Raw genomic sequence first — 26,383 nt, 5'->3', positions numbered from 1 at the left:
GTGGTCATCTAATCGAATCACTTTATCACTAAGTCACTTAAATAAATCACTTTAATCATATTTGCACTGCACAAGACACTTACACATGTGGATTGCACAACCCTGGACATTATATTTCTTAATTACCATTTAGTAATTTAGTACTTGTACAGCTGCTGTTATTGTTCTATATTTCTTCATATATTCTTATACATTTCTATATTGTGTATTTGTGTATTGTGTATTTATTATTTTATTTTTAACTTTAATTTTTATATTTTATTTATTCTTTCCTAGTTAAATCTACCCTTCATTTTAATTTTCATATTTATTTCCTATCCTATTCATAGTCTTTTTTTTCCTTTAAGTCACGAGCAGTTGTCTAAGCATTTCACTGCATATCGTACTGTGTATGACTGTGTATGTGACAAATAAAATTTGAATTTGAATTTAAATTCAAGATGACCTTTAACACACTAGAACTCAGTTTGGGTCTCTCTTTTCTTTCTTTCTTTCTTTCTTTCTTCTTTTTTTTTTTTTTTTACTTTTAATGATTTCTCAAAATACTTTGGATAAACATATTTCAATTTTTAAAGACAGAGATTTTGATCTGTACACATGAACCAGACTGACATCAGTCTTGACCGATCACTCTCAGGAAGAAACTAAAATACTGAAAATGTGCTTATGTAGTGCTATTAAGTGTGAATAAGTTGTGCGAAAACAAACACGCAGTTTTTTTCTGTAAATTCACAGTTTATAACTTTAATAAAAGTTGCAGTTTGATCTTTACTGTATCATAAAAGAGTGCAGTAAAGACGCACATCACCATATAAATGTTTAAGACTGATCTCTGCACAGCCTCTTCCATCTACACAACACCAATATGACATTTTCTTACTTTAAAAATCAGACAAACCTCAGTCACCTCTCTTAAAGTGCTTCATATTTTACCCCGTCAGTACATTGTTTTAACCAATTACAGCCATCAGCTGCTCACTGCTTGGCTATTGAGTTTTATGTTTTGATGTGGGGTAAATTGTACATCTTTATCACCCTCAGAGCTTTGGTGTTGAATGGCACAAACAGTCTAGCAGTGGAAGGCAGTTAGCAGACATTTAGTAACACAGGATGAAAAAGCAGCTATAACTGTAAACGTGAAAATAATAATATGTAATCTTATAGCAGGACACTTCCTTGTATGTTATCATTTTTAATATCAAATTTCTAGTGTCAAAGATGAAGATTTTATAAAGTTTAATCAAATGATGCTCTGGAGCATCAGCAAGTGAAGAACCCATAACATTTTATGCTTTTTATCTGGATAACTGTTTTAAAAGTTAAATTGTGAAATTTACGCTGGCCTTTCTGGAGGATATCTTCCCTGAGTGTACTTATCAAATTAGTGTTAGCATCGAATGCTGGGTGTAAAGAGGCCAACTGGCATTTGGCTCCTTTCCTACATTCTTCTTAAGTTGTCAACCACTTTATCTTTGTTTCAACCACTCCAAGGCACTCAAGTCAAACATTACATGGCAAGAATATGCAGTATTGTGCTGAAGTCTTGAGCCAACACTCATTTCCTTAAATAGGAAAATGATGCAACTATTAACTAAAAAGTGCATTTTTAGTCCAGTACTTGTGTAATTTGGCACTTCTCAGCCTTTCTCCCTGTCTCCCCTCTGTATGAATGGCTTCTTGACAGCCACCTTTCCACTGAGACCATTTCTGATGGGACTTTGGGAAACAGGAGATGAATCAAACCAGATGCAGGACGCTGGATAAAGATACTGTTACATATTGTTTTCATCTTCTGCACCTTCTTTGTCCTCCATTTGTTCAGTTTCCTCAAAGTTGTTAAGGACACTGCACACCATGTCAATATAAGCCAAGTTTTCCATTAATAGTTCTTTGTTCGGCAGAAATACTGTTTCATGAGTTTTATTAAATTATGTGTCTTTGTAACAGACTGCTAGTAATATAATGCTTTAAAACTGGTTCTTTGCTCGGTTGTCATGTATAGGTTACACTCCTTTATCCATTGAGTTAGGTGGCCAGTGTTAAGTGGCTCGTGCTTAACAAATACACAACAAAAAATAATTTCTCTGAAAATGGGAAGGAAAAGGAATGGACTGAAAATGACTGAAAAGAAAAACTCTCAAAGACCTTAAGAAAACCTGGAGAACTCTTGCTGAAAGCCACTGATAATGAACTGTGGATTTCCGGGCTTATGTAAATGCTATTGTTTTTACCGACTGAGAGTTGGCTAGCTTGCATAGCTACTGTTAATTGTCATGCTAACTTTGTACTTTTCATTGTTGACATTCACTCAAGCAAGAAGGCTCACAAAACAGCACCAAACTATATAAGAAGCGTAAAGAAAGAAAAAAAAATCACGACTCATCAGTAGTTTTCAAATCTGACCTAAAGTAAACACAGACATGTTGCTAACTGTATTAATAACTTCCTTCTGGGCATGTGAGGTTGTTGACGGCATCAACAGTTGAAATAAACATCTTTTTGCAGTTTTCCAGTAGCCTAGCCTAAACCTAAACATGCAGAACAGAAGTTTGGATTAAAAGTATCTCTGGTCAGCATCTGAAATAAGACATGACAATCCCAGTTTTTGGCACATTTAGTTCATATCAGGTATAAATAATACCCAGCACTTCTAATTTCCCCTCTCAGAAATTTTTAATTTTCTTCTTCTTCTTCTTCTTCTTCAGCATCTTCATTCTCTTCTTCTTCTTCTTCTTCTTCAGCATCTTCATCCTCTTCTTCTTCTTCAGCATCTTCATCTTTTTCTTTGTTCATTTTCCAGCTCAGAGTCCACTCACTGTTTGGCATGCCGTCTTCTTCATGCGTCAGTCCCATATACCGCTGACTCCGGTGCTCCATAGAGAAACACACCACGTCATCATCATCTGGCTTTCTATAGCGACAAATCCTCCATGAGTCCTTCCAAGCTCTCAACTCCGATTCCTCACCCTCTTCGTAAGCCTCATCCTCAGCATCATAACCTCCTCTGTGAGCTACTGCCACCATCCATGACTTCTTCCAGGAGGGAAAGCAGGCGTTCAGTTTGTGGAACTGCAGATGAAGCGGGACATCGGGCTTATATTTCATTCTTTTCTGTGACTTCTTCACCTTCTTTTCTTCTTCTGTGTTTTTCTCTACTATAACCTCTGCTTCATTTTCTTTCTCACCAGCCTCCTTCTCTTCATCCTCCTCCTCCTCTTCCTCATCCTTGTGATGGTCAGCTTTTTTGTCATTCTCTTTAATTTCTTCTTCATCTTTCTCAAATATTACACCACCTTCCCCCTCGTCAACATTTTCATTCTCCTCTCTGTCTTTACCATCCTCATCACTCTCCTGGTCGTCGTCTGCTTCATCCTCTTCTTCTTTCTCTTCTTCTTCATCCTCACTATCTACTTTATTGCCTTCATTCTTTTGCACATCATCCTCTTCTTCATCTTCATCAGCTTTGTCATCATCTTCATCTTTTTCATCTTCCTCCTTATCTACATTAACCCTACTACTCTTATTTCTTTCTGCTTCATTTTTTTCATCCCCACCATCTTCTCCTTTTTCTTCTTCTTCTTCTTCTTCCTCCTCCTCTCCTTCTTTTGCTTCTTCATCTTCTTCTTCTTCATCATCTTCTTCTTCTTCTTTTTCTTCTTCTTCCTCTCCTTCTTTTGATTCTTCTTCTTCATCTTCATCTTCTTCTTCTTCTTTTTCTTTTTCTTTTCCTTCTTCTTCTTCGTCTGCTTCTTCTTCTTCTTCATCTTCTTCTTTTTCTTTTCCTTCTTCTTCCTCGTCTGCTTCTTCTTCATCATCTTCTTCTTTTTCTTTTCCTTCTTCTTCCTCTCCTTCTTTTGCTTCTTCTTCTTCATCTTCATCTTCTTCTTTTTCTTTTGCTTCTTCTTCTTCTTCTTCCTCTTCTTCTTTTGCTTCTTCTTCTTCTTTTTCTTTTCCTTCTTCTTCCTCTTCTTCTTTTTCTTCTTCTTCATCTTCTTCTTTTGATTCTTCTTCTTCTTCTTCTTCTTTGTCTTCTTCTTCTTCTTTTGCTTCTTCTTCTTCTTCCTCTTCTTTGTCTTCTTCTTCTTTTGCTTCTTCTTCTTCTTCTTTTGCTTCTTCTTCTTCTTCCTCTTCTTTTTCTTCTTCTTCTTCTTCTCCACCTTTATCTTTCTTGTCCATCTCTTTGTATTTTTCTTTTTCACATACATTTGTTTCATCCTCATTGTTATTATAATCTTCATCTTCCTCGTCTTCCTCATCTACCTCTGCATCTTCATCCCTGCCACCATCATGGTTTCCTTTCTCCTCATTTATGCCATTCTTGTTCTCCTCTTCCTCATCTTCTATGTCTTCCTCCTCCTCTTGTTCCTTTATTTTTGCATTCACTTCCTCTTCTTTGTCTGTGCCTTCCTCATTCAGCTTTTTCACTTTGTCATCCTTTTCATCTTCATTCAATTCACGGTCCTGCTCTTCCTCTTCTACTTCACCCTCATCATTTTCATTTGTGTTGCCTTTTTCCTGCTTCTCTACCTCAGTTTTTTCATCCCCTTCCTCCACCTCCTCCTCTTCTTTCTCCTCCTCATTGTTATCTGTTTCATTGTCATCTTTTTGATTGCCTTTTTTGTTTCCATCCTCCCTTCCACCATCTTCATCCTGTTCCTCTTCATTGTCTTCTTCCTCGCCCTCCATCTTGTTGTCAGTATCTTCATACTCTTCTTCCTCTTCCTCCTCCTCCTCATTTTCATCCACTCCTTCATCTTCTTCCTCATCATCCTCATCATCTTCAGCCTTCTTGTTAAGGGCTTTTTCTTTCTTTTCGATAACTATTTCTATTTTTCTCTCCTTTTCTAGTTTTTTGTCCACATTATTTTTATTGAAAGCTTCCTCCTCTTCAACTCCTTCATCCTCCTCCACACCATCCAGATTTCCATCCTCCTCTTCCTCATCCATATCTCCATCCTCATTATTCACTCCTTCATCCTCCTCCTCCCCTTTGACATATATTTCCTCTGCTTCCTCCTCCTCCTCTGTTTCCTCCTCCTCTACCTTAAACCATCCTCTTGGAGCCTTCCAGGCCTCCATCCACTCAGTGGTGTCTGTCATCTCCTCGTCCAACTCTGATGTGAGGAGGAAGTTTGTAGCTTTGCGTTTTCTCTCCAGCATGGCACTGTGTTGATGATTGGAGTTCACAGAAGCTTTGCACCACCTGTGGATGAAATCACGGTTTGGTTAAATGGACATAAAGAAGAACTTTTCATAGAAATATAACAGTAAAAAATAGTAAACCATGTGTGATTCATGCTAGGGCTGAATCAGTTAGGGCTGGATCAGGTGATCCTGAATCCTCCCTTTGTTATGCTGCAAAAGGGGGATGCTGCTGGGGGATTCCCATGATGCAGTCACCTTTCTCACTCACTATGTGTTAATAGACCTGTCTGCACTGATTCATAGTTGTTATTAATCTCCAGCTCCCGTCCACAGCATGTATTTTATCCTGTCTTTCTTCCCCAACTGGTCGCGGCAGATGGCCGCCCCTCCCTGAGCCTGGTTCTGCCGGAGATTTCTTCCATTTAAAAGGGAGTTTTTCCTTCCCACTGTCGCCAAAGTGCTGATGATTGTTGGGTTTTTCTCTGCATGTATTATTGTAAGGTCTACCTTATAATACAAAGCTACTTGAGGGGACTGATTTTGTGATTTGGCGCTATATAAATAAAACTGAGCTGAATTGAATTGAACCTGAAGACCTTTGAGCTGATTTGCTCATCAGGTCCATCTTTGGGGAGATCACAAAAATAACCAAGAAAGACATGCAACTCCACAACAGTCAGAGGGGTTTTGTAGCTGTTTTGTTTCTGTTTGTGTCACGATGAGTGGAGTGAGCCGTGGGGAAATAATAAAGGAGCATCCAATTGCAGGCAGTAGTGAAGGTGAGGTGGTTTATTGAACACAAAATGCAAATGGAGAAACAGCAAACAGGACTGAAAACTATTTAAACTGAGAACAACTAAGCTACTGAACACAAACCAGGACCTGAACATGAAGGAGGATGAGCAGAGGTAAATGACAATGGACAGCAGGGAGAACACACAGATGAAGCATGGTGGATACACAGACGGACCAGCCACTACAATGACAGAAAACACGACTTAAAAACACTCAGAGAAACACAGGGAGATTACACACAGGTGGGGGACATAGCTGGGAGTGATTAACAAGATGAGACAAGGGAGGTAAACTGAACACACTCACATGAGACATAGACTTTCACAATAAAACAGGAAACAAGAAACCACTAAACAAAGACGCAGACTTGACACTGAGAGACAGACTAGACACTGAACTAAACCTGCAATAAACATGAGAACACAAAACCTAAGAACTAATCCCTAAACAAGAATAACTGAAACATAGATTTATAATAATAATCATCATCATCAAAAGCACTACAATAAGAAAAGAATCCAAAATGCGAAAACACACCAAAACATAACTCAAAATACTGGGTCAAACTGACCCAGAACCGTGACAGTTTGGGTGTCTGGCTTTTCTGTACGAATGCTGTTGTGAAAAGGTATTTGCCACCTTTCTGATTTATTGTTTGTTTGTTTGTTTATTTGTTTATTTGTGAGTAAATGCAAAATTGTTTTTAGATGACCATTTCATTTATTAGGGAACAAAAGCTTTCAAACCTAGGTAGAGCAAGAGGTAGAGCAGGCCCTCTACTAACTGGAAGATTGGTGGTTTGATCCCTGGCTACTCCAGTCTGCTTGCCTTGGGCAAGAAACTGAACCCCAAGTTGCTCTTTGATGCATTCATCAGCGTGTGAATGTTAGCCAGAAAGCATCAGGTGTAGAAAAATGTGCCTGTTTGAAGGTCTGTGTTTTTTGTGGAGTTTTACAAACTATCAAGTTGCCTAACTTAGACTTAAGATAACAAGTCTTCATGAATCTTATTACAAATATAGCCTTTTTATGTTTAGCATCAGGTACAGAACACAGTGGTAACTCACCTGAGCTGCTGCTTATATCCCCAGCAAGTGCTCCAGCTTTTCTGCCGTTCTTCACCTTCCTCTGGAGGAGCTGCTGACAGTAGCCAGGATTTGCTCCATCCTGGTACGCACACATCACTTATAGTCATCATAACTTCAGCGTCCGCACTGAAGGAACTCTCACTTAGCGTCTCATCATCTGTGAAGTCGTTTGTTTCAAATTCTGCTCCAGACATTTTCCATGAATCCTCCCAGTCAAAGGGTTCATCCTGTTTGATGATTCAAGAGTGGTAATACAAATATTAATAAGTTTTATCTGATTCAGTGCTCATGTAGCATCTGGCCAAACCATAAAGAGCAGAAATCAACAATACAACAGTCATTGTAATGATCCCCACCTCCTCCTCTAGCTGTTGTATTTGATCAAAGTTGTTGGTTAGGTTTTGTTGGTAGTCAGTCCAGATATGATCCCAGTCCTTTTTCTCCTGCCTGAAGGGAAAGTTCATGATCTTCCAGGTACCGGCCCAAACAGGAAGAGAATACGTTTCTATCGCAACCTTACAAACGTTCTCTCTTTGAAATAGAATATCCCAGTGAAACTGTTTTGCCTCAGAAAGCTCCACCTGGCCTGGACTCTTCACCTGGAAACAAGAAGAACAAGACAACACTGCAAAGTTATCTACAAAATCTGAACAGGTTGTTAACTGAACAGCAAACTCTGTTTGATTAAGATCAGGTGACTGACTTGTCCCTTGAAGGATATTTAAAGATTTGTTTTGTTTATTTTTCTTCTGACCTTGTTTGGGTGTTTTAGGCACTTTTACATGTATGGCACCTTGGAAGTTCCTTCTATCAAGCTATGTCGTGTAGTCAGGACTGTACCAAAAATATGTCACAGACCTCAAAAACTGCAGGCAATATTACATTTTAGTGTTTGTACCTGTTTCCAGGATTGATTCCACTTATGAGCAGGAAACATCCATTCACCCTTCAGTCCGCTCCCCTTTGCTTTGTACTTGCTGTTCTTAGTTAGCTCTATGGTTGTGAACCCTAGAATTCTGGTTTGCAACTCTTGGGCTTTCAGAAAAAGATACTTTGGTGGCTTCAAGCTCATCCAGGAGTCCTTCCAGCAAATTCGAAATGTATCAACCTCTACTTTGCGCTTTTGCCTTCGAAGTTTGGGTGACGTTGACCTTCTCGGAGGAGGTGGTGGAGGAGGAGAGTCAGCTTTGGGTTTGGGAGGAGGAGGGACAACTTTGAATCGAATTCTGGGCTTGTTTTCTTCTGCTTCAGCTGCACCACTTGTGACCCTCTTAAACTCACTTATGCCATCTTTCATCTTGTCTCCATTAGCAACCAGCCAGTGATAGTTCCATTTTGAGAAGTGACTGCAGATTAAAACAAAAAAACACGCTGGATCAGTGTATAAGAATACAGAATCTTAGGTACAGAAACATTCAGCTGTGGACCAAGCACCAAACCTCCTGGCTGGTGATTACAGGCTGGTCTCAAATTATTAATTCAATGATTTGTGAAAATTAAAATGTATTTTATGTAAAACTTACTTTTTAAAAATGTTTAACCAGAAACAAACTTCTGCGTCTTTTCAAGTCAGCCCAAGCTCCATAAACAAGTTTGAGCTGATTTAAGTTATTACTTTTGGACCAGTTATCTGTTGACATTAAAGTTTGATTTTACTGTTGTCTTTGAATGTTGGAGGTGATTCAGGAATCGGTAGAATAATGTGATGATAAATTGGGAAATAAATTACAAGATAAAAATCTGAAAATCTTTATAGCTGCATTTTCAAATTTTCAACATTTTCTTCACATTGTACAAAAAAAAGGTTTATTCTTACAGATTGGTGGAACTTTTCTGCTTCCATTGTTCCTCTTTTTTGTTCTCGTCGGCAATGCTCTGGGCTCTCTTCTCCCACTGGTCTCTCAGACGCCCATTGCTGAATGTTCTCTGCTCCCCCTTTGTAGACAACATCTTGTTACCTGAGAGATGTAGAAATAATAATAATAATGATAAAACAACCATAAGAAGCCTTTAGAGTTTTTTTTCCCCAAATGACGGAAACATTAGGATCCAATCTCAAATTCTTAAGGCCCGGTCAGCTACAGCACTGGAAAAAATGTTGAATAGACCAAACGTAACCCAAAACGTGTGAACTATAGGCTTGACAGTGGTTTCAGCAACTTTGTGAGCCAAATGTTGTCCATATGCTACAAAGTATCTGTTATTTGGTCCATGTCAGGCAAACCCTCAGCTATGCTGAAGCAGCCTGGTCTTTGGTCAAAACTCATAGCCAAAGAAAACCCTAATATTGACAATAACAATCAAAAGTATGACTCCCATGAGTGTGGAGTAAAAAAAAAATTCAATTTGTTGATTTAAAATTTACATTTGTGGCAGACCTGCCATGAGGGGAAAAAAAGTGGAACATATTTCAAGAAAAATTATGAAAAAAAAGATGAAGATTGGATTTTTTGTTTAGAAACAAATTTTGTTTCTCATGAACAACTCGATGATTGTACAATCAACAGTTTTGTCTGTGCTTGATTGTGGAGATGCTGCAGGCATGCATGTTTCTATATCTGTAGAACCCAAAAGGTTTTTTTTTTTTTTTTATTCTGTTCATCTGAATGTAACGTTTTCAGTGGGAGAAACGTTTAGTCACTCATCCAAATGACTTTTTCCGTCTCAGCTGACTGCAGGTTTCCCCAACCTTATAAACAGTACATTTGCTTAATAACTAAAACCAGCCCACTGAATGAACAGTGGGCTGTGAGGTTGTTCATTCAGTGGGCTGGTTTTTCTGGGCTTTACTTACCTGGATGACTGAGCATGCATCAAGATATTATTTGTAGAAGTACATTATGACTCATCACAGGTATTTTATTACTCCTCTGTATGTTATATGGAAAAGTGTGACAATGCTCCCTAGCAAATAGAAGACCTCTACTTCTTGTTTGAATTTAAAGTGAGTACTTACAGCATCAGGTCACAGGACATTTAGCATTAGCTGTACTTGCTGTTCACACTGAACTTGGAAAAACTGGAAATAATTTGCAGCCAATAAATGTAACTACAAAAAACTATGAAACTGCATTCTGTGATTCAACTGGAACATTTTAAAGGGTTATATTTGTCTATCTGCAACTACTCTTGCATATGTTTTTCTTGATTTGTGACCAGTGTAGCTGTTTGTCTCAATATTTGGACACGTTTGTTGTACACGTCTCTAAAAATAGATCTAAATTTCAATGAGACTAGCTATTAAAATAAAGGATTTAATAATAACAATAATGCAACAGTGGTAGGAAGAATATGTACATGCCAGACTGGAATTGGATGTCTGTATTCCTCATTTAGACCCTGATTCATCCACTGGAAACTGATGCAGGAAATTGAGTTCCTTAAAAGGTTTTGTCTCTTGCAAAGGCACCCGTGTTGAAAATGGGGCTTTTTTTTGGTGTGCTGGTAAAGAATCACCAGAGATCTGTTGATTCTTTTACTTCTTCCTAAACTACATCATGGGCTACTTCTGACTTTAAGTATCATTAGTTATTCAAGATTGCAGGAAAAAAATAAGATGTATGCTGCACATTCTTGGAACAATGCGCCTCAAAATGAAACGTTTTACATAGAATATTTTTATTAACTTTCTTGTGGGGTTTGCGAGATACTGAGACACAGATTTCTATCTGGTCTCAAAATGGAGATCTTTGGAGGGTAAGGTAAATATGTTAACAACTGCACCATGGAGCATCATTTGGTTATTCATTACAACATTTATTATTAAAACTAATTATTAAAATATCCTTTCCAGGTTTTATTTTTCTTAGTTCAGATGTCATATTGTCTACCTTGACTATATTCCTTGAAGTTTAGTTTGGTTTTTCAGTTTGACTGATTAATTTTACACTTTACTGTTTTCCCAAGTTATACTGCAATCATTTCAAAGACATAGACTAAACTTTGAAGTAGTGAACCTATTCAGAAGATCATCACAATTCCCACAGTACACAAACACAATACAACACAGAAATGTAGCACAACATTTGCAGCCACAACACACCAAATGTCCATTCTTTACCTTGTTTTCTCTGTATGGCTTTTCAAAATATGTTTCCAGTTTTGAGTAATTAGTAAATTAAGTTACTAATACACCACTGAGCTTATCTAGATAAACATACTTTCATTCCATATTGAATTCAGAAACGGTATTCGATATGAAACCTTTCCAACACTTTAAATTGGTACTTAAAAAGTAATCACCACCTTGTCTCCTCTTAGATACATACCGATAGTTCAACACAGTTATGAGCCCAGCTTTGGTCCAGTTCTCAGTGCAGCGCTTGTTGAATACTGGCTCATGTAACTGTGACACCAGACCACCACTTATGCTCTAAAATTAAACTCAGCTCTTCTTCAAGGAGCGACAACAACAAAACATCACAGCACTGATTCAGGAAAGATGGAGATTCTGTGTCATTTAAACATAATAATAATGTCAGTTTGTTCATTTTAATCTGAAAATGTGTATATGTTAATGCCTTTGCTGTCAGTTAATGGTTTGTACTCTTCAGTTCATTATGATTCAAAAATAGAGAGAGGCTTTCAATATTTAAATAAAATGAAGATTCTCAACATTTTCTAGAAATAATCAGTCAAATTATACACAGGATATGTATATGATACTTTGATAAACTACAATAATATGGACAACCAGAGTCAGAGTTACAGTGAACTCAGAAAGGTCCCCGACTTTAATCTTTGTCTGCCTGGAAAACTGACTCTGGACTTAGCAGTGTCTGTGTAAATAAACGAAGCATACTTAACAGACTAATGATGAACTAAAATTAGAAAATGACCTCACATCTCCTTCACCACCTCAGTGTTCAGGATTTCCCCATTGGACACTTAACAAGAATCAAATGACAATAAACTCAAGAAAAGAAATGACTACAGGCCTGGAAGGGTTAAAAATATAAATGAAATAAAACCTTTCCAAACATACCACAGATTGCAAGGATCAGCTATGATTATCTAGGCTAAAGATGCATATCTCTCTTTATTTTTGACACACAAAGTTAAAACTGTTATCCATCCTCTCCTCGGAGTCTTAGGAAGTGGTTAACAGTTTTCATTTTTCTTTGTAGGTTGGAGGATGCGGTGGTATGAGAACACACAGGTTTCTGAGTGCTCCTGTCCTGACTAAACTTTTGTGTTGAACTTTTAGGTTTTGTCAACAAAATTGCTTGGTTAGTAAAGTAATCCTGCCACAACTGGTGCAGTGCAGATATAAGGACCCAAATGCAGGACAAAGTAACAAAAAGGGAGCTTTAATGACTGATAAAAAAGTTAAATATAATATGATATACCTTTATTAGTCCCACAAGGGGAAATTTCATATAAACTAAGTCTAAAGGATAATAATACAGAAATTCAGAAACACAGAAAATCACACAGAATTGTGAAAAGGGACTAAACATGAACGGTGGACTAATTACACCACAAGAAACAGGAGGGAGCATAAAAAAAGCAACCATCAACAGGCGAAGAGAATCAGGGAAACGGGGAAAGCTAGACAGGAAATAAAAATGACACATGGCACATAAAGGACTTTCAAAGTAAAACAGGATATAACCAACAGAGAACTAACACAGACATGTCAGTGAGAAAAGAACACCGGGGGACAAAGGTATTAACACAGTACTACAACTGCTCAGTACATAAATCAGAAGAAAAGATATGACAATAACTTAAACTCAGCACTATAATAATCATAAAGTAAAAAATGGAAACAAAGACTTAATATCACATCAATTAAAACTCACAAAAGAGATCAAAAGAAACCAAAAATCCAAACACTAGCCAAACAAACCAAAACTTAAGTTCATTAAAAAAGAATCCAAGATCAAAAACACAAAAGCATAGCACCATGACACATGCTTTTTAGTGGTGCTAATAAACACTTTCACAATGTCTTCAAAAGCCCTGAAGGCAAACTTCTCTCATATTCTGTACCTGATGAAAGATGTTGCTTTATTGAAGCAAAGTACAGGAATCAGAAAAGTTAGAAAAGCAAAAAAAGAAATAAGAATAAAGCTTGGACTGACAATCAGAGCTCCTGGGCTTGAGAGGATTCAAATCTTACTTTTAGTCGTTATTCTAAAGATTAGATCAACGTCTGACCAAAGTTGCCTTTTGTTACTTTTTGCATTCAGGAACATTAACTTATTAACGGATAATGTTGGGTTTTTAATTTGAGCATATGTCAAATATGCTCAAATTAGGTCTTTCAAATAATGCATTACCGTTTTTCTGTTAGTGGGTGGAAATTATTTCTCTGAGGTCTAAGTCATCAGGTGCTAATCCTGTCCCACATTTGGAGAAAGGTAAACAGACTATTCTGGAAAAGTTTTTAATGTTTGTGAAAATGGTTGTCCTCCTTGATCCCTAATTGATGAGACTTGAGAGAAGAAATTCATAAAAAAACAAGCTTTAATTACATAATCTGACTGCCCAGGGTTAGAGTTCAGGTTTGGGTCATCACCAATGGTGATGTAGACCTGAGAGGGTTAAAAAGTTTTGCTTTTATTAATGTGATACTTTTGTTATTGTAAGACTTGACAGTCCAAGCAGTTAACCCTGGGAGCCTACATTACCCACAGTGCAACTTGACCACTGGCATGTCCAAGATAAAAGTGTTTAATGCTTCTAGCAGTATTTGAGCCTTGAGCCTCTGTGTTATAGTCTAGCCCTATAGCCTACAGATGCACACAGACATGTAATGTAGCTTTCTTCATTCAGTATCTTTAGTATTTTTTCTTCAACAATCTAATTGAAATGAATTATATGGGTAACTAATTCATTACAATATACAGGAAGTTCAATAAATGTCAAATTAAAAATAACAATCCCAACTTACCTGAAGTCTTTCTGTGTCTCAGTTGTTTTATTTAAATCCCCTCTTACATGTAACTCTGCATTAAAGTGGACCACAGTTTGTGTTCACTACTGACTGTCAGTGTCTGCGCCTGTCTGTCTCTACACTTTACAGCAGCTTCAGTGGTTCCTGTCTTACTCTCTCTCTGTTTTCAGTTCGTTTCTGCTTTTAACTTTTACCAGCGTACACTCAGTGTGTCCCGTGTCTCTGCTCTGTGGTGAGAAGGCTTCCCTTCTTTGCTATTTTTACATCATACGCTAACAGATCCAGAGCTCTAAATTTAGTTTCAGGGTGAGGCAACGAGAAACAGGACAGGAGCAGCCGGCTGCATGGAAATACAGAGAAGTGACATGAATTGTGCACAATCGAAATGGATTTTCAATTAACAGGTGCAGCTGCACAGACAAACAGGACAGCTGTTTGCAAGTGTTAACCAATCAGAAACCAAATGGTTTTTGAATCTTTAACAGCTGTAACATGCACATTTACTCCTCCAGAGATTTCTCACGCCGCCTGGCAATCAGCCAATCAGCACAAAGAGTCTGAAACACCTCTCCATATCAGATTGCAGGCATCCAGGCTCCCGTGGGAAAAGCTGGGTTAACTGTCTTTCTGACAGTTGGAGTACTTGGAAGTGAAACTGTCCTGGTTTACAAAATTGGTTCTAGCTTTAAAAAAAAAGTGTCAAGTTTGTGGGAATGAAATCTAAAGGAGACTGTGCCATTACCCAATTAATTTAAAAGCTGCTAAGGGGGAAAACATTCCAGTTTCCTCCACAATAGTAGTTTGTTGGCTGCAACTAAAAAATAAAGGCAATACAGGAGTTTCACCAAGGGTCCCACATTAAAATGTTCAGCTTTACAACAGAAATACACAGACTAACGAAAGTTTACAACCTGATAAAAAAAGGTTTCTGTGGAGTGCTTCCTGCTTCATAACAACAGTGAAGTGACATAACTTTTCACAACTCATGCTTGAGTTAACTTGGTCAGGCCTAAAGGTAAGGGTGTGACTGCTTTAAATGATTGTCATATCTATGCAAATGCGTCAGACTGGTAGGTAGCCATCTGGAAACCACCGGTCAACTGAGAAAAATGTACTCTTCCTAGCTGGTTGGTGAGTAGTTTCTGGTCCTTGCCAGACAGAATAAATCATAAAGAGGATATGTCACCAAAAACATCCTTGTGATCGGTACTAAATTGCTACAGTCACCTGTAGCAAACCAGAAACAGAACATGATCTTCAAAATAAAAGATGTGCCTTGCTACTGTCAGCACTCAGTCAACACATTTCTTTTTTTTTTTTTTTTTTTTTTACATTTTTCATTTTTGCTGCGTGTTTTCATACTTTCAGTACTGCCTGTACAGTAGCTGCCAAATGTTTAGAGACAAGTTAACCAACTGCAAGGTTTTAGGTAATGTGCTGTATACCACTGTGACTAGCAATGAGAGGTCACCTAGCAATGACCTCTCCCTCCACCCTGCCTCACCAACCAGTTTGGGAATAAACAGTTTTCCTTCATGACCTTTGGCCATGAAAACCTGGGCTTTCCAAGGTGGATGGGTGACTTAATAGTGTCTACATTCACCTTTATGGTTTATGAGGTCAATTCCTGTGAAATATTTGGGAGGTTTCAATATTTAACATATACTCTGATGGGGCTTTATTTGTTGATGTTGTCCACCCACCTCACCTTTTGTGTCACCTCTAGATTTAGTGGTTTAAATGATCTGGATAAACTGTCTGTTTGTTTACAGCCCTGTGTGATTTATTTCTAGTGATGTTACCAGATTTCTAGTTATTAACTTGTTGAAAGCATTATAGAGTCCACAACATCTCATTTCTTCATTATTTATGGGAAACTTCCTGCTGTTTAGACTAATAAAGGTTTGTAAACAACTATTTATACTTCAAGGCCACCTGAGATGACCGAAATAAGGCTGCAAGGCTCAGTGCCGTGTAGTGTGACTCAACAAAATACACTGTTGACATATAAAGACTGATGGCATCACCAGAACTGTCCAATGACTTGTTTGCTGGGATGGGGTGACCATATACTTCCTACACATCTTACTGAACTCTTTATACATACTGAAGTTACAGACCAGGTATTGCTGCTGCTCTCGGGTCAGGTTTCAGTGAGGTCAGACAGAAGCAGGAGTCCGCTCCACCTGTAATGGGATCCTCAGATCATCCTGCTGCTGATGACAGAAAACTACAGCAGGGCAACACAAACTGCTGACCAGACAAACAGGCTTTATCATGATTTCTACAATAAAAACTGATTTAATGTGAATGAGTCTTCACTAAGTTATAACTGCTGTGTATGTACAGTATTTCTTGATTCAAATCAAATGTTTCTTTAATGAAGTTGTTTGCTAAGATTACTGCTGTTTTATTGTGTTAGTTTATCAAATAACAAAATGGCAGAACATGTGGGTGGTTACACGTGTATTTTTCCCACTCATAAGTTTTTTGCCAGGTATTGAAGAGATCATCAAAAGAGAAACAACACTCTGTGGTGTCATTTAATTAATACGACGCTAACTAATTTTATTAATTTCATCTTTGTATCAGTGTACTAAAAGTCCTTGTTACTAAAAATATCCTTTCAATTCTGACCTGGAAACAAATGCAACAAATTCTTTAAACATGTTTTACTCTATATTGTCAAAAGTATTCACTCACCTGTTCAAATTATTGAATTGAGATGTTCAAATCACTTCAGTACAGGTGAACAGAATTAAGCAGCTAGGTATGCAGACTGTTTCTACAAACATCTGTGTAAGAATGAGGACACGTAATACCACAGATGCTGATGGGGATAGCACAGAGGTCACTACTTTCTGCAGTCAATCACTACAGATCCAAACCCCATGTGGCCTTCAGATTATCACAATAATGGTGTGTAGAGAGCTTCATGGAATGGGCACTTTATGGCTTTTGTGCCAAATGTAAATGTTTGGTGGAGGGGGGCAGAGACAGAGGTAGACAGAGCAGAGACTCCAAGCCATTCCAGGCCTTTACATCCAATATCAGTGTCAGACCTCAGCTCACTTCTGGAAAAATAATCCCAAATTCCCATAAACACTAAACCTTGTGGAGCCTTCGACCAACATCATATTAAAGCCTATGGATTGAAAATGAGATGTCACTTAAGTTCATATGTTTGTCAAGGCAGATGAGTGGATTGCCAGTGTAGTAGACCAATAAGAAAGTCTGAAGACATAGAAATATGTTACTTACCAGCAGCATACAGAGAACAGTAATGTTTCCACAAACTGTAATAAAGCAGAAAATAAATCTGTACAGCTGACAGCAGTTACCTAAACAGGTCAGATACGCACACAAACATAACAGCTGTGTGCAAGTGTGAACCAATCCTGAACCAAATGGCTTCTAAATCTTCTTCCTGCTGAAATATGCACATTTATTATGACAAGGGTCCAAACGGTACCTCTTCCACCTGACCTGTTTAGGCGCATAATCCAGTCTTGTGTCTCAGTTTTCTGGGTCAACTGTTATTTCTGTGGTGCATTCAGAAGTGTAACCATTTCAATCATTTAATGATTGCACCTTTCATGCATATACGGAATGCAGGCCGAATCTGTCATGGTTCTGTATTGGAAAAACACTCACCCCATCAGTAACTGGTTGTGTTTGGACTAGACAAGATTAACATGTAGAGACCAGTTCAATCAAGTCATCACTTAATGACACCATTTCAGTCATTTCAAAAAAGGTACAATGTCACTGTAGTGTAACCCGGTGTCTCTTTATGTGTTCTTCAGCCTCCATCTCACATATTGACAGTGACACCATCACAGTTTAGTCCCATTATCTCTCTTTTCTGTCTCTCTGTGATTTTACCAACTTGTGAAGTACATACCCAAGTTTTTAGCAGGTAATAAAAGGGGATTTTAGAAATGTACTCTCTGCAAACAGCTACCTGTTTTTACCAATAACGAAAAAGATTACAATATAAACTGTGACAGTGAACTGTTTGTTGGTGAGAGAGCAAGAAAATTAGCTGCTAGTGTTGATTGTGCTTCAGATAATTTTGTCTAGTTTAACCATTTTCATGTTGCCATTGAGATATTATTATGAAATTACTAATTCTGACTATAATCTCATTATCCTCAAGAAATATATCAAGACAACCACTAGCAAGAACAATCATAACTTTATTTATTGCTGTATGATCTTTATTGTAGTACAGGTACATAATTCAAAAACAACACAAAAACCCTCAAAACAAAGAACATAATACCCTCAATGTAATAATAGCAACAAGTTTATATTTTCATGCTTATATATTTTTAATCAGGGGAAACAACAAATGTGTCTGACAGCATTAAAACTCAAGTCATGTTGATCCTGTCCACTAGGTGTTCTCAGTGAGCCTATTTCTTTTATAAGCATGGCAGTCTTATAAGTGACCTGCCTCAGCAGATGCTATTATCAGCTTATATATTTCCAAAACATGTATTTCCTAAACATCCAGATTTTCTGTCTCCTTGGGACTCAAGAGGTCTCACATGAGTGACTTATGCATCTGACCTATTATTTAAAGCAGGTTATTTTTAAAATAGCAACAGTGTCGCTCTTAATTTTAACTACAAAGCTTTACTTCTCAAATATCAATTTCTATTAAGAAAACAATAGGCAAAATGTGTAAAGAAACAGTAAATCATTTTTTCCCTTGGTTTGAACCAAATGAGTTGAAATACAGATACAAGAGTGACTTAAGGGTCCAATTTTATGGTATGGCTTTTTCTGATTGTTTCAACTTGGACCAAAGTGTGAAGACTATGCATTTTAAAACTGACCATATATTTAGCACTGCCCTTCCAGCCAAGATACAGGATTGTAATAAAAACAAACTAGGGGTGGGTTTTAATAATGGATTCATCGATTAAAATCGATTCTGGCTTGGATAACGTGATATCGATTCATTAAAATCCTGAATCGATTTTTTTATATAAATGTATTTTTCCCAAAATGCCAGAATCTCAGGTGAAACGTCAAAAAATTTCGACAACCACCAAACATTTAAAACAGTAAATGAGAGCAGGTACACGGCTTCTGCACAAAGACGTAAAGACAAAGCGCGGACGGATCAGAATCAGTGAGATGTCGCCTTTCTCCCCCGACGGCACGGACATGGTCGGGGCTGAAAGCCGACAGCTCGCTGATTCCGATGTTTCGGCGGGTCCGCGCTTTGTGTTCACGCCCTTTTTGCGCTGATTCTAAAGCTGTTAGTTTGATCTCTCTCCAAACAATATTGACTGAACCAGCAGCAAAAGAAGATCCAAACTAAGCTTCACATAAACATCGTCATGGATTCCCTCTTACTTTTGCTGTTTTGCTTCCACCACAATAAAATCACACTTCATGCACTGCTCTCTCTCTCTCTCTCTGTACTTCAAGAACAGTTTCCCGTCTAAAAATCTGTTTTCTGCATTATTCTGCTTGTTACGCACAAATCTACTGTTATTTACAACGCTGTCGGCCGCTGTTTTTTTCCTTTTACATACTTCCGAAAAGAAAACTTAATTTCTGCCATTCAATACTGAACAAATTTAAACTTAAAATTATACAAAATGCAAAATGCTTAGCCGTGTCTCTAATAAAACTGCTGTAACTTCAGAGGTAATGTTCATATGTTAATTAATGGGTTTCTTTCGTTTTTGATCTACTGCAGAATATTTTTATAAAATCCCAGGCCAGGAAAATCACCTTGATGTTTTTCTGTGTTTTATCTTCAGCTACTTTGACACAAAGGCATCTGCTGTGATGCTCACACCTTTGATAAAGTCTTGCGTGCGTCAGCTTCCTTTTTATAGATACAAAAATATGTAAATGTAGTGATCTGAATTATAGTATTTCTGACTGTCTGAGGCAAAATTTCCCAGATTTGAATTGAATCGAATCGATTCAGGACCTTGTGAATCGGAATCGAATCGATTCTAGAAATCAGTGATGATACCCAGCCCTAAAACAAACATTCTTTTATTTAATGTGCACCAATATCAGTATTAAATGTAAATGTTATGTCCTATAACAACAATGAATGCAGGGAATTTAGTGAAGGAAATATGAAACTGTGATGCACAAACATTTAATGTCTGAAACCAGATTTGAAGTTCCTTTTAGCTACTAACGTACAAGTGAACATGATATTCATAATTATAGTAGTTTTTGTACCACTGCGCAGAAATTCATGAGACTAATTTTTTACTCCTTCAGTTGAAATACATTGTTTGACATAATATTCACTTTCATAAACACTACCAAGCACTTTCATGTAACTTTGTCCAGCCACTACAATTCTTTCCTTAACAATTCAAACCTCACGTACAACTTCACTTACTCTGTTCTTCCTCAATCATAAATACTAGTTTTGATTGTGCATACCAGAAATTAATTGGTTCAGCTCTTACAGTAGCCTGAATATGTTAGGGGAATGCTTTAGCACACTTTAACAAGACTTTTAGCCGTTGACTTAATTTTTTTTTTTTAAAAAAGGCACATCCTTGCAAATGCTAAAATTAACCTTTGTCTTTGTGTCCTAATTGGTTGGTTGATTGGAAAAAATGTGCTATGCCAATCAAACATTTTGTCCAGCCCTTTTAAGCTGGTTGTGAAAAAGACCCAGAGTCCCTTCCTCTCGTTGTGAAACTGACAATACTATAACTCATAATTTATTTTTAGTATTTTTGTTGTGAAGCTCATTATACAAAAAGGGAAAAATGTGAACATTTCTTTCTAGAGGCCAATTTAAAAAATTAGGTTACCAAAGATTAGCTAGCCATTAGCTTGTTAGTAAAGGTTTTGCATATAATCTGAACAAGGGCGTAGATTTGGCATGGACGGAAGGGACATGTCCCCACCAATATCCAGCGATTATTGAATTGTCCCCACCAATAATTTGATCTCTTCGAGTAAAGAAAAACAAAACCGATAGAATTATTTTTTTTTAAAGCGATCTGTCAACGTCTCATTCAGCAAGCGGTGCAGAAAGAGTTAAATTACGTTCTCTACTGGAGTCCTATACCATGTGACAAATATTGCCAATGTGATTGGCTGTGCCTTTCAGGGAGCTCTGTTTAGTTTTAGCAGCGGCAAGCCTGCACTGCGAGGACCCGCAAGGAGGAGAGGAGGATGGCAGCAAAAAGAACCTGGATATAAGAAAGTATTTTTCAAAGAAACCTGTAAGTGACTTAAAGTCAAGTTCACTCATAAAACCTGTCCATCATAATAACGTTACAGGCTATGCAAGGCAGTACATGCCAACCCTCCCGTTTTTTCTCGGAAAATCCCGAATTTTAGTGCCCCTCTTATTACTCTTTCTGGGTTGCAAAATAAACTTTTAAAAAAGATTTCAGGCGAGAATGTAGCTGTGCAAACTTCAAATATCCGAACCTGGGAGAACAGCAAACTCCCGGCACATCATTTTAGGCTTTGGCCCACATCAGTCTAAAATTGTATGTAACCATGAATAACGTGTTGCCATGTCCACCAGGAGAGACTGGAGAGTATAGATGCAAAACAAATATGCCAGCAGTTTATCTCAGTTAATGAGAGGAGAAGGCATGTGTTTGGCTGCTTCACATAGTGGACATTGAGTTGTTGTGTGGGACACCAGTAGTAGTAATAATAATGGATTGGATTTATATAGCGCTTTTCAAGGAACCCAAAGCGCTTTACAATGCCACTATTCATTCACTCACTGGTGGAGGCAAGCTACGGTTGTAACCCAGCTGCCCTGGGGCAGACTGATAGAAGTGAGGCTGCCATATTGCGCCATCAGCCCCTCTGGCCAACACCAGTAGGCGGTAGGGTAAAGTGTCTTGCCCAAGGACATAACGACCAGGACAGAGAGGCCGGGAATCGAACCGGTGACCTTCCAGTTACAGATGCGCTTCCCATCCCCTGAGCTACGGTCTTGCCCAAGGACACAATGACCAGGACAGAGAGGCTGGGGATCGAACCGGTGACCTTCCGGTTCCCATCCCCTGAGCTACGGTCGCCCAACCATAGTCCATGTCTGTTGCTGTAACAGTAGTTCATGTTTAGAGTAAAACATCCCAGCTCACTGACTTGATAGGGGCAATGGTGTGCCTTAAATGTTGCATAATTTTGCCAAGAGATCTTTTACTTTGTGGTAATCTTAGATGAATAGTTTTATGGACAAAAACCACCAGGTCATTCAGTGTTCCCTTAGTGCTAATGTGTCAGAGATGTTGGTGTAGTATAACTGAAGTAATGTTGTTAAGTCCTTAAAGTCATATTCTTTTATTCTCATGACTGTATTTTAAGCTATTTTTATTTTTGTATGATACCTGATTTATATGGAATATGGTTGAAGTAAACTAAAGTATAAAATACTTAATCAGTCATTTGTTTTATAGTAACTTAACATTATATAATTCACATATAAAACTATGAATTGTAATTTTAAATGGTTTAAAAGCATGTAGAATAGCATATGTAGGCAAGTATATTTCTCCTTTTTTATCAAGAAGCAAAGACGAAAAGGAAAAAAAAGAAACAGGACAGGGTTCGGTGGTTGAATCATCCACTGCCAATGCCAAAACCAAATCTACACCCTTGAATCTGAAAGACAGAGATTCACAAATCTGATGAACTACATAGTCATGTTCTACCTATTTTGCTTTTGGGCCATTGAGAGGTTTGTATGGTGGAACTAGGAACTTCCAGGAATCATTCCAACCTGACAGCGACTTGAAGGACATTTGCTTTTTCAAACTATCAGGCCTAACCAAGAATCTCCAAGATTCTTCCCACTCTTCAGGGATCTGTTCATTGGTTTTATCCTCAGGATTTAGCTTTTTTCCTGAGCTAACTTTCCTTGAACATGGTTGGGTTTTGCGCAAGAGGTGGCATCCTGCCCACTTCTTTTCTAATTGTTTGTCTTTGTCATTGTTGGAGTACAAATGCCTTCTTGTTTTGGCTGTTTTCGTTACGATGACCCTTGGGTCATTTGTTCCCTTAAGCTTTCTTTTCTCTTTGCTATGCACCTTGGCACTCTGCAGGAACTCATGGGAGTTTCTCCAAAGGCTGTAGTTTGGTGTATTGTTGTCACACATGTTTCTGATGTCATTTTGTATTTTCTTTTCTCTTGACCATTCGACTGTATACTGACAATGGTTAGAAGGGGACTCCCACCAGGATTTTTCCACTTGTGGCATTGGGTTGGCAAGTCTGAATGACTTTCCCCACTTGCATCCATGCTCACTTGCACTGGCATGTTGCTGTTGAATAGTGTTGCTTATGCTTTGCCTACTTATTTCTTCAAAATGACTTGGCTGATGACTGAAAAGAGATGCAGCTTTCCATGAAGGGCTCCAATCTTTCTCATGGTATCTTTCCCTGAAAATCTGGCTGTCAAAAGACCAGCTCATTTTTGCTTTGATTCTCTGCATGGAAGTCTTCCCCTTTAGGGGTTCGATTTCCAATGATTCATTCACCCAGTTCTCTCTACGCATTGATTCAGTCCAGTGCGTGTGGTACATCGACCACTTCCAGGCTTCTCTCCACTGAGTTAAGGAGGGTTTATCATGATGCAACTGAGTCTCTGAGACCATCCAGGATGTCTCCCAGTCTGAAATTGCAGTGACATGTCTCCCTTGTGTCCATGATTTGTCAGGATTGTGAGAAGTACAATTTCCTTGGTGGATTTGCACCTTTTCCTGTCCAGGTTCTGATCGATTCTGGTGTCTTGAGAACTTCCACGATTCCTTCAAGCTCCACTCCCTAGTTCCCTCACTACTAGGGAATTCCACAAGTACAATGTGGCTCTGGTACTTTGCTCGAGCTACACGGTTTTGAGCTGGGGTGGACCAACCCTGCTGCCACAGGTCAAGCACTTGGTACAAGGGCTGGCATGTAAACTTCCATGAGTCATTCCACTCTGCAGCAGCTGGCTTCATATAACCCCCCTTTTGTGAATCTTTGAAAGAGCTGGGTAGGTTTATCCTCAGTATTCTTCTCTCCAACCTCATTCTATGCTTTATTGTCCTCCAAGAGTCCCTCAGTTCTGAGCAAGGCAAATTTTTTTCTAAATATTTCAGAAGAAATAACCTAGACTGGCTGAATTCGCTCTTTGGCTGATATATTATGTTGTGTTTCAGTTGCTCATACTGTAAATCTGCTTCTTCTGGAGTTGAAAAATACACCTTAGGGTTGTTGTCCAACAACTGAGACTCCAAAGCAGTTTCTGCCCTTGGTGGCAAAGTCTTGAGGACTTTCTTTATTTCCTCACATGGTTCTGAGTTGTTTTTGGTCACCTGCCATGACTTGCTCCACTCAGAGACTCCATTAAATTCTTTGCAATGCTGCAAGTATAGATGGTTGTCTTCATGCTCATGTGACATAGGCATGATTTTGTGGAAACAGGGCTCTTTCTGTTGGTTGTGGTCATTAAAGTCATCATCTTTTTTCAAAATAGGATTTGAATTCTGAGACTTGTTAACCACCATAGCTACTCGCCATGAGTTTGCCCACTCTGGACTCTGAGATTTTTTGTGTTGAGGCACCTCAGATTTGTTGTAGCTATGGTGGTTTACAAGCCTCCAACATTCTTGCCACTTGGAGCTTATCTCTTGATTGTTGTCTTGCTTCCTAGCAACACACTCATTCAATATACCATAACCTGGAACACTGATTGGATCCTGCTGAATTGCTGACTTGGTTGATCTCCATGACTCGCTCCATTCTGATGAGTGCAAGACTTCATCTTGGTGCTCAGTCTCAAGCAGCAATGTAAAAAATCCAGATTTGGGGATATTCTCTCCATTTGTATCTTCTTTGCTGCATGGATCAGATTTTTTCCAGGACATCTGCCAATCTTCAATGGGAAGACTCAAATTTAGCTGCTGTGAATCCATCTTCCTATTGTCAGGTTTTATCCAGACATTAAGGTTCTGTGGATTCATCACATTTGGCTCATTTGACCAAGGTTTCCCAGTTTCAGAGCAAGGTTGCTGGGTCGCAAACATCCAGCACTGGCCCCAGTCTATGGCACTCTCTGTTGGTGATCGCAAGGATTTGTTGTACTTCCATGACTTCCCCCACACCAAAGTGGAAGGTTGAGTTTGAGTTATGAACATGAGTAATTGCAGCCTATTTATTTTTTTGTCCTGACCCCTTTTGTCTTTAAGGTTGGGAACTGCAGTAGAGAGGCCTTTGCTGTGGCTTCTTGGTCTGCTGAGTGGACCTGAGCATGTGACATGAGGAAGAATACGAGGAAGCTGGGGCTGTTTGCTCTTCCAGATATTGTTGTCTATCTGAGCCTCAGGTGGCTTAATTTTCCTTTGCACCCCTTTGTATCCTACCACTTTAGAAACCATACGATTTGCCCAGTCCTGGTTAATTCTGTAGAAACACACATAGAAGAAAAAATGCATAGTCTATAACAATCATCACACTTTAATGTAAACAATAAACCCATGATGATTAGGTTGTTCTTGCACTTGCATTTTTACAGCAAAAAAATGAAGTGATTATCATGTGATACAACTAATGTTATTCATAAAGTACATATTTCAACTTTCAGGTAAAAGTCTAAATCAGTAAAAGAAAGCTGATTTTGAAATTAGAATAAAGAGCACTTCATGTTTGTGATTTTTACAGTTATTAAAATTAGGACTTTTCTGACAAATTGTTTTGATCAAGCACTAATTTGGTCAGGACAGAATGTTATTAGCCTCACTCAACTTTTTCAACTACATAAACATGGACATAAATGCAGGAATAATTGACTTTTTTTTATAGAAGACTGAAGGCTGGAACTTCATGTAATGCTCATCTTGACAATCAGATAATTTTAACCACCTTTAATCTGAGATTTTCATATATATATATGTATATATATATATATATATATATATTCAATATCAGAATTTCAGGACACGGAGCCAGCTAGTGAAATCCAGTTTAAAAACTTCTGCAGTGGTTTTTACAAAAACTCATTATGAATCAGTTCACCATGATTTATTTCATGTTTATGTTCTTTTACATTGTCCTGCTTATGGAGTCTTACTGTAATATACAAAGCCTGTCTTTATTTGGAAACTTATTGGAAAATCTTACATAATCAGGAGACAAGAAACTATATACAAACATATATTTTTAATTCCGTGTATTTTTTTTTTTTTAAATTATGGGATAACAAATACTCTTATGATCACTACAATTACTCAAACAATGAGTTTATGGCACTTTTGGACCTATAAAAGTTTCTTTATCAACACACATTTTGTTTATTCGGTACACCGTCTTATGACACAGCAACTTAACAAGCTGACATCATCAAATTGTAATAAAAACATCATGAAAACTCAGAGTTTTAGTATAGCCTTTGCACTCCCTGAGTGCTCTTGTTACTAGGTGTAATTACTTGCCATCCTGAAAGA

At 38.1% G+C, this 26,383-nt stretch overlaps 2 protein-coding genes across 3 annotated transcripts; both read right to left on the bottom strand.

Annotated features, from left to right (window-relative positions):
• Positions 1-347: 347 nt before the first annotated feature.
• On the bottom strand, positions 348-14,248 carry LOC146514739 (uncharacterized). 2 transcript variants are annotated; one of them, XM_085168997.1, is made up of 6 exons: positions 13,926-14,248; positions 8,844-8,985; positions 7,926-8,373; positions 7,384-7,626; positions 7,007-7,254; positions 348-5,203 (listed from the first exon to the last, which is right to left on the bottom strand). In XM_085168997.1, the coding sequence occupies exons 2-6, from the start codon at positions 8,975-8,977 to the stop codon at positions 2,674-2,676; spliced, it is 3,603 nt and encodes a 1,200-aa protein (XP_085025123.1). In that variant the 5' UTR covers positions 8,978-8,985; positions 13,926-14,248; the 3' UTR covers positions 348-2,673. The 2 variants fall into 2 exon arrangements, with proteins under 2 accessions (XP_085025123.1, XP_085025124.1); XM_085168998.1 differs by lacking the exon at positions 13,926-14,248 and adding an exon at positions 11,296-12,343.
• A 7,969-nt stretch (positions 14,249-22,217) lies between these two features.
• LOC146514738 (uncharacterized) lies at positions 22,218-25,751 on the bottom strand. Its single transcript, XM_085167772.1, has one exon. It carries the CDS (start codon positions 25,373-25,375, stop codon positions 22,613-22,615), a length of 2,763 nt encoding a protein of 920 aa, XP_085023898.1. The 5' UTR covers positions 25,376-25,751; the 3' UTR covers positions 22,218-22,612.
• Between the last annotated feature and the right edge of the window lie 632 nt (positions 25,752-26,383).

This window comes from Neolamprologus multifasciatus, chromosome 7 (assembly GCF_963576455.1).
Source record: "Neolamprologus multifasciatus chromosome 7, fNeoMul1.2, whole genome shotgun sequence".
Classification (NCBI taxonomy): Eukaryota; Metazoa; Chordata; class Actinopteri; order Cichliformes; family Cichlidae; genus Neolamprologus; species Neolamprologus multifasciatus.
This window is presented reverse-complemented; position numbering and strand designations above follow the sequence as displayed.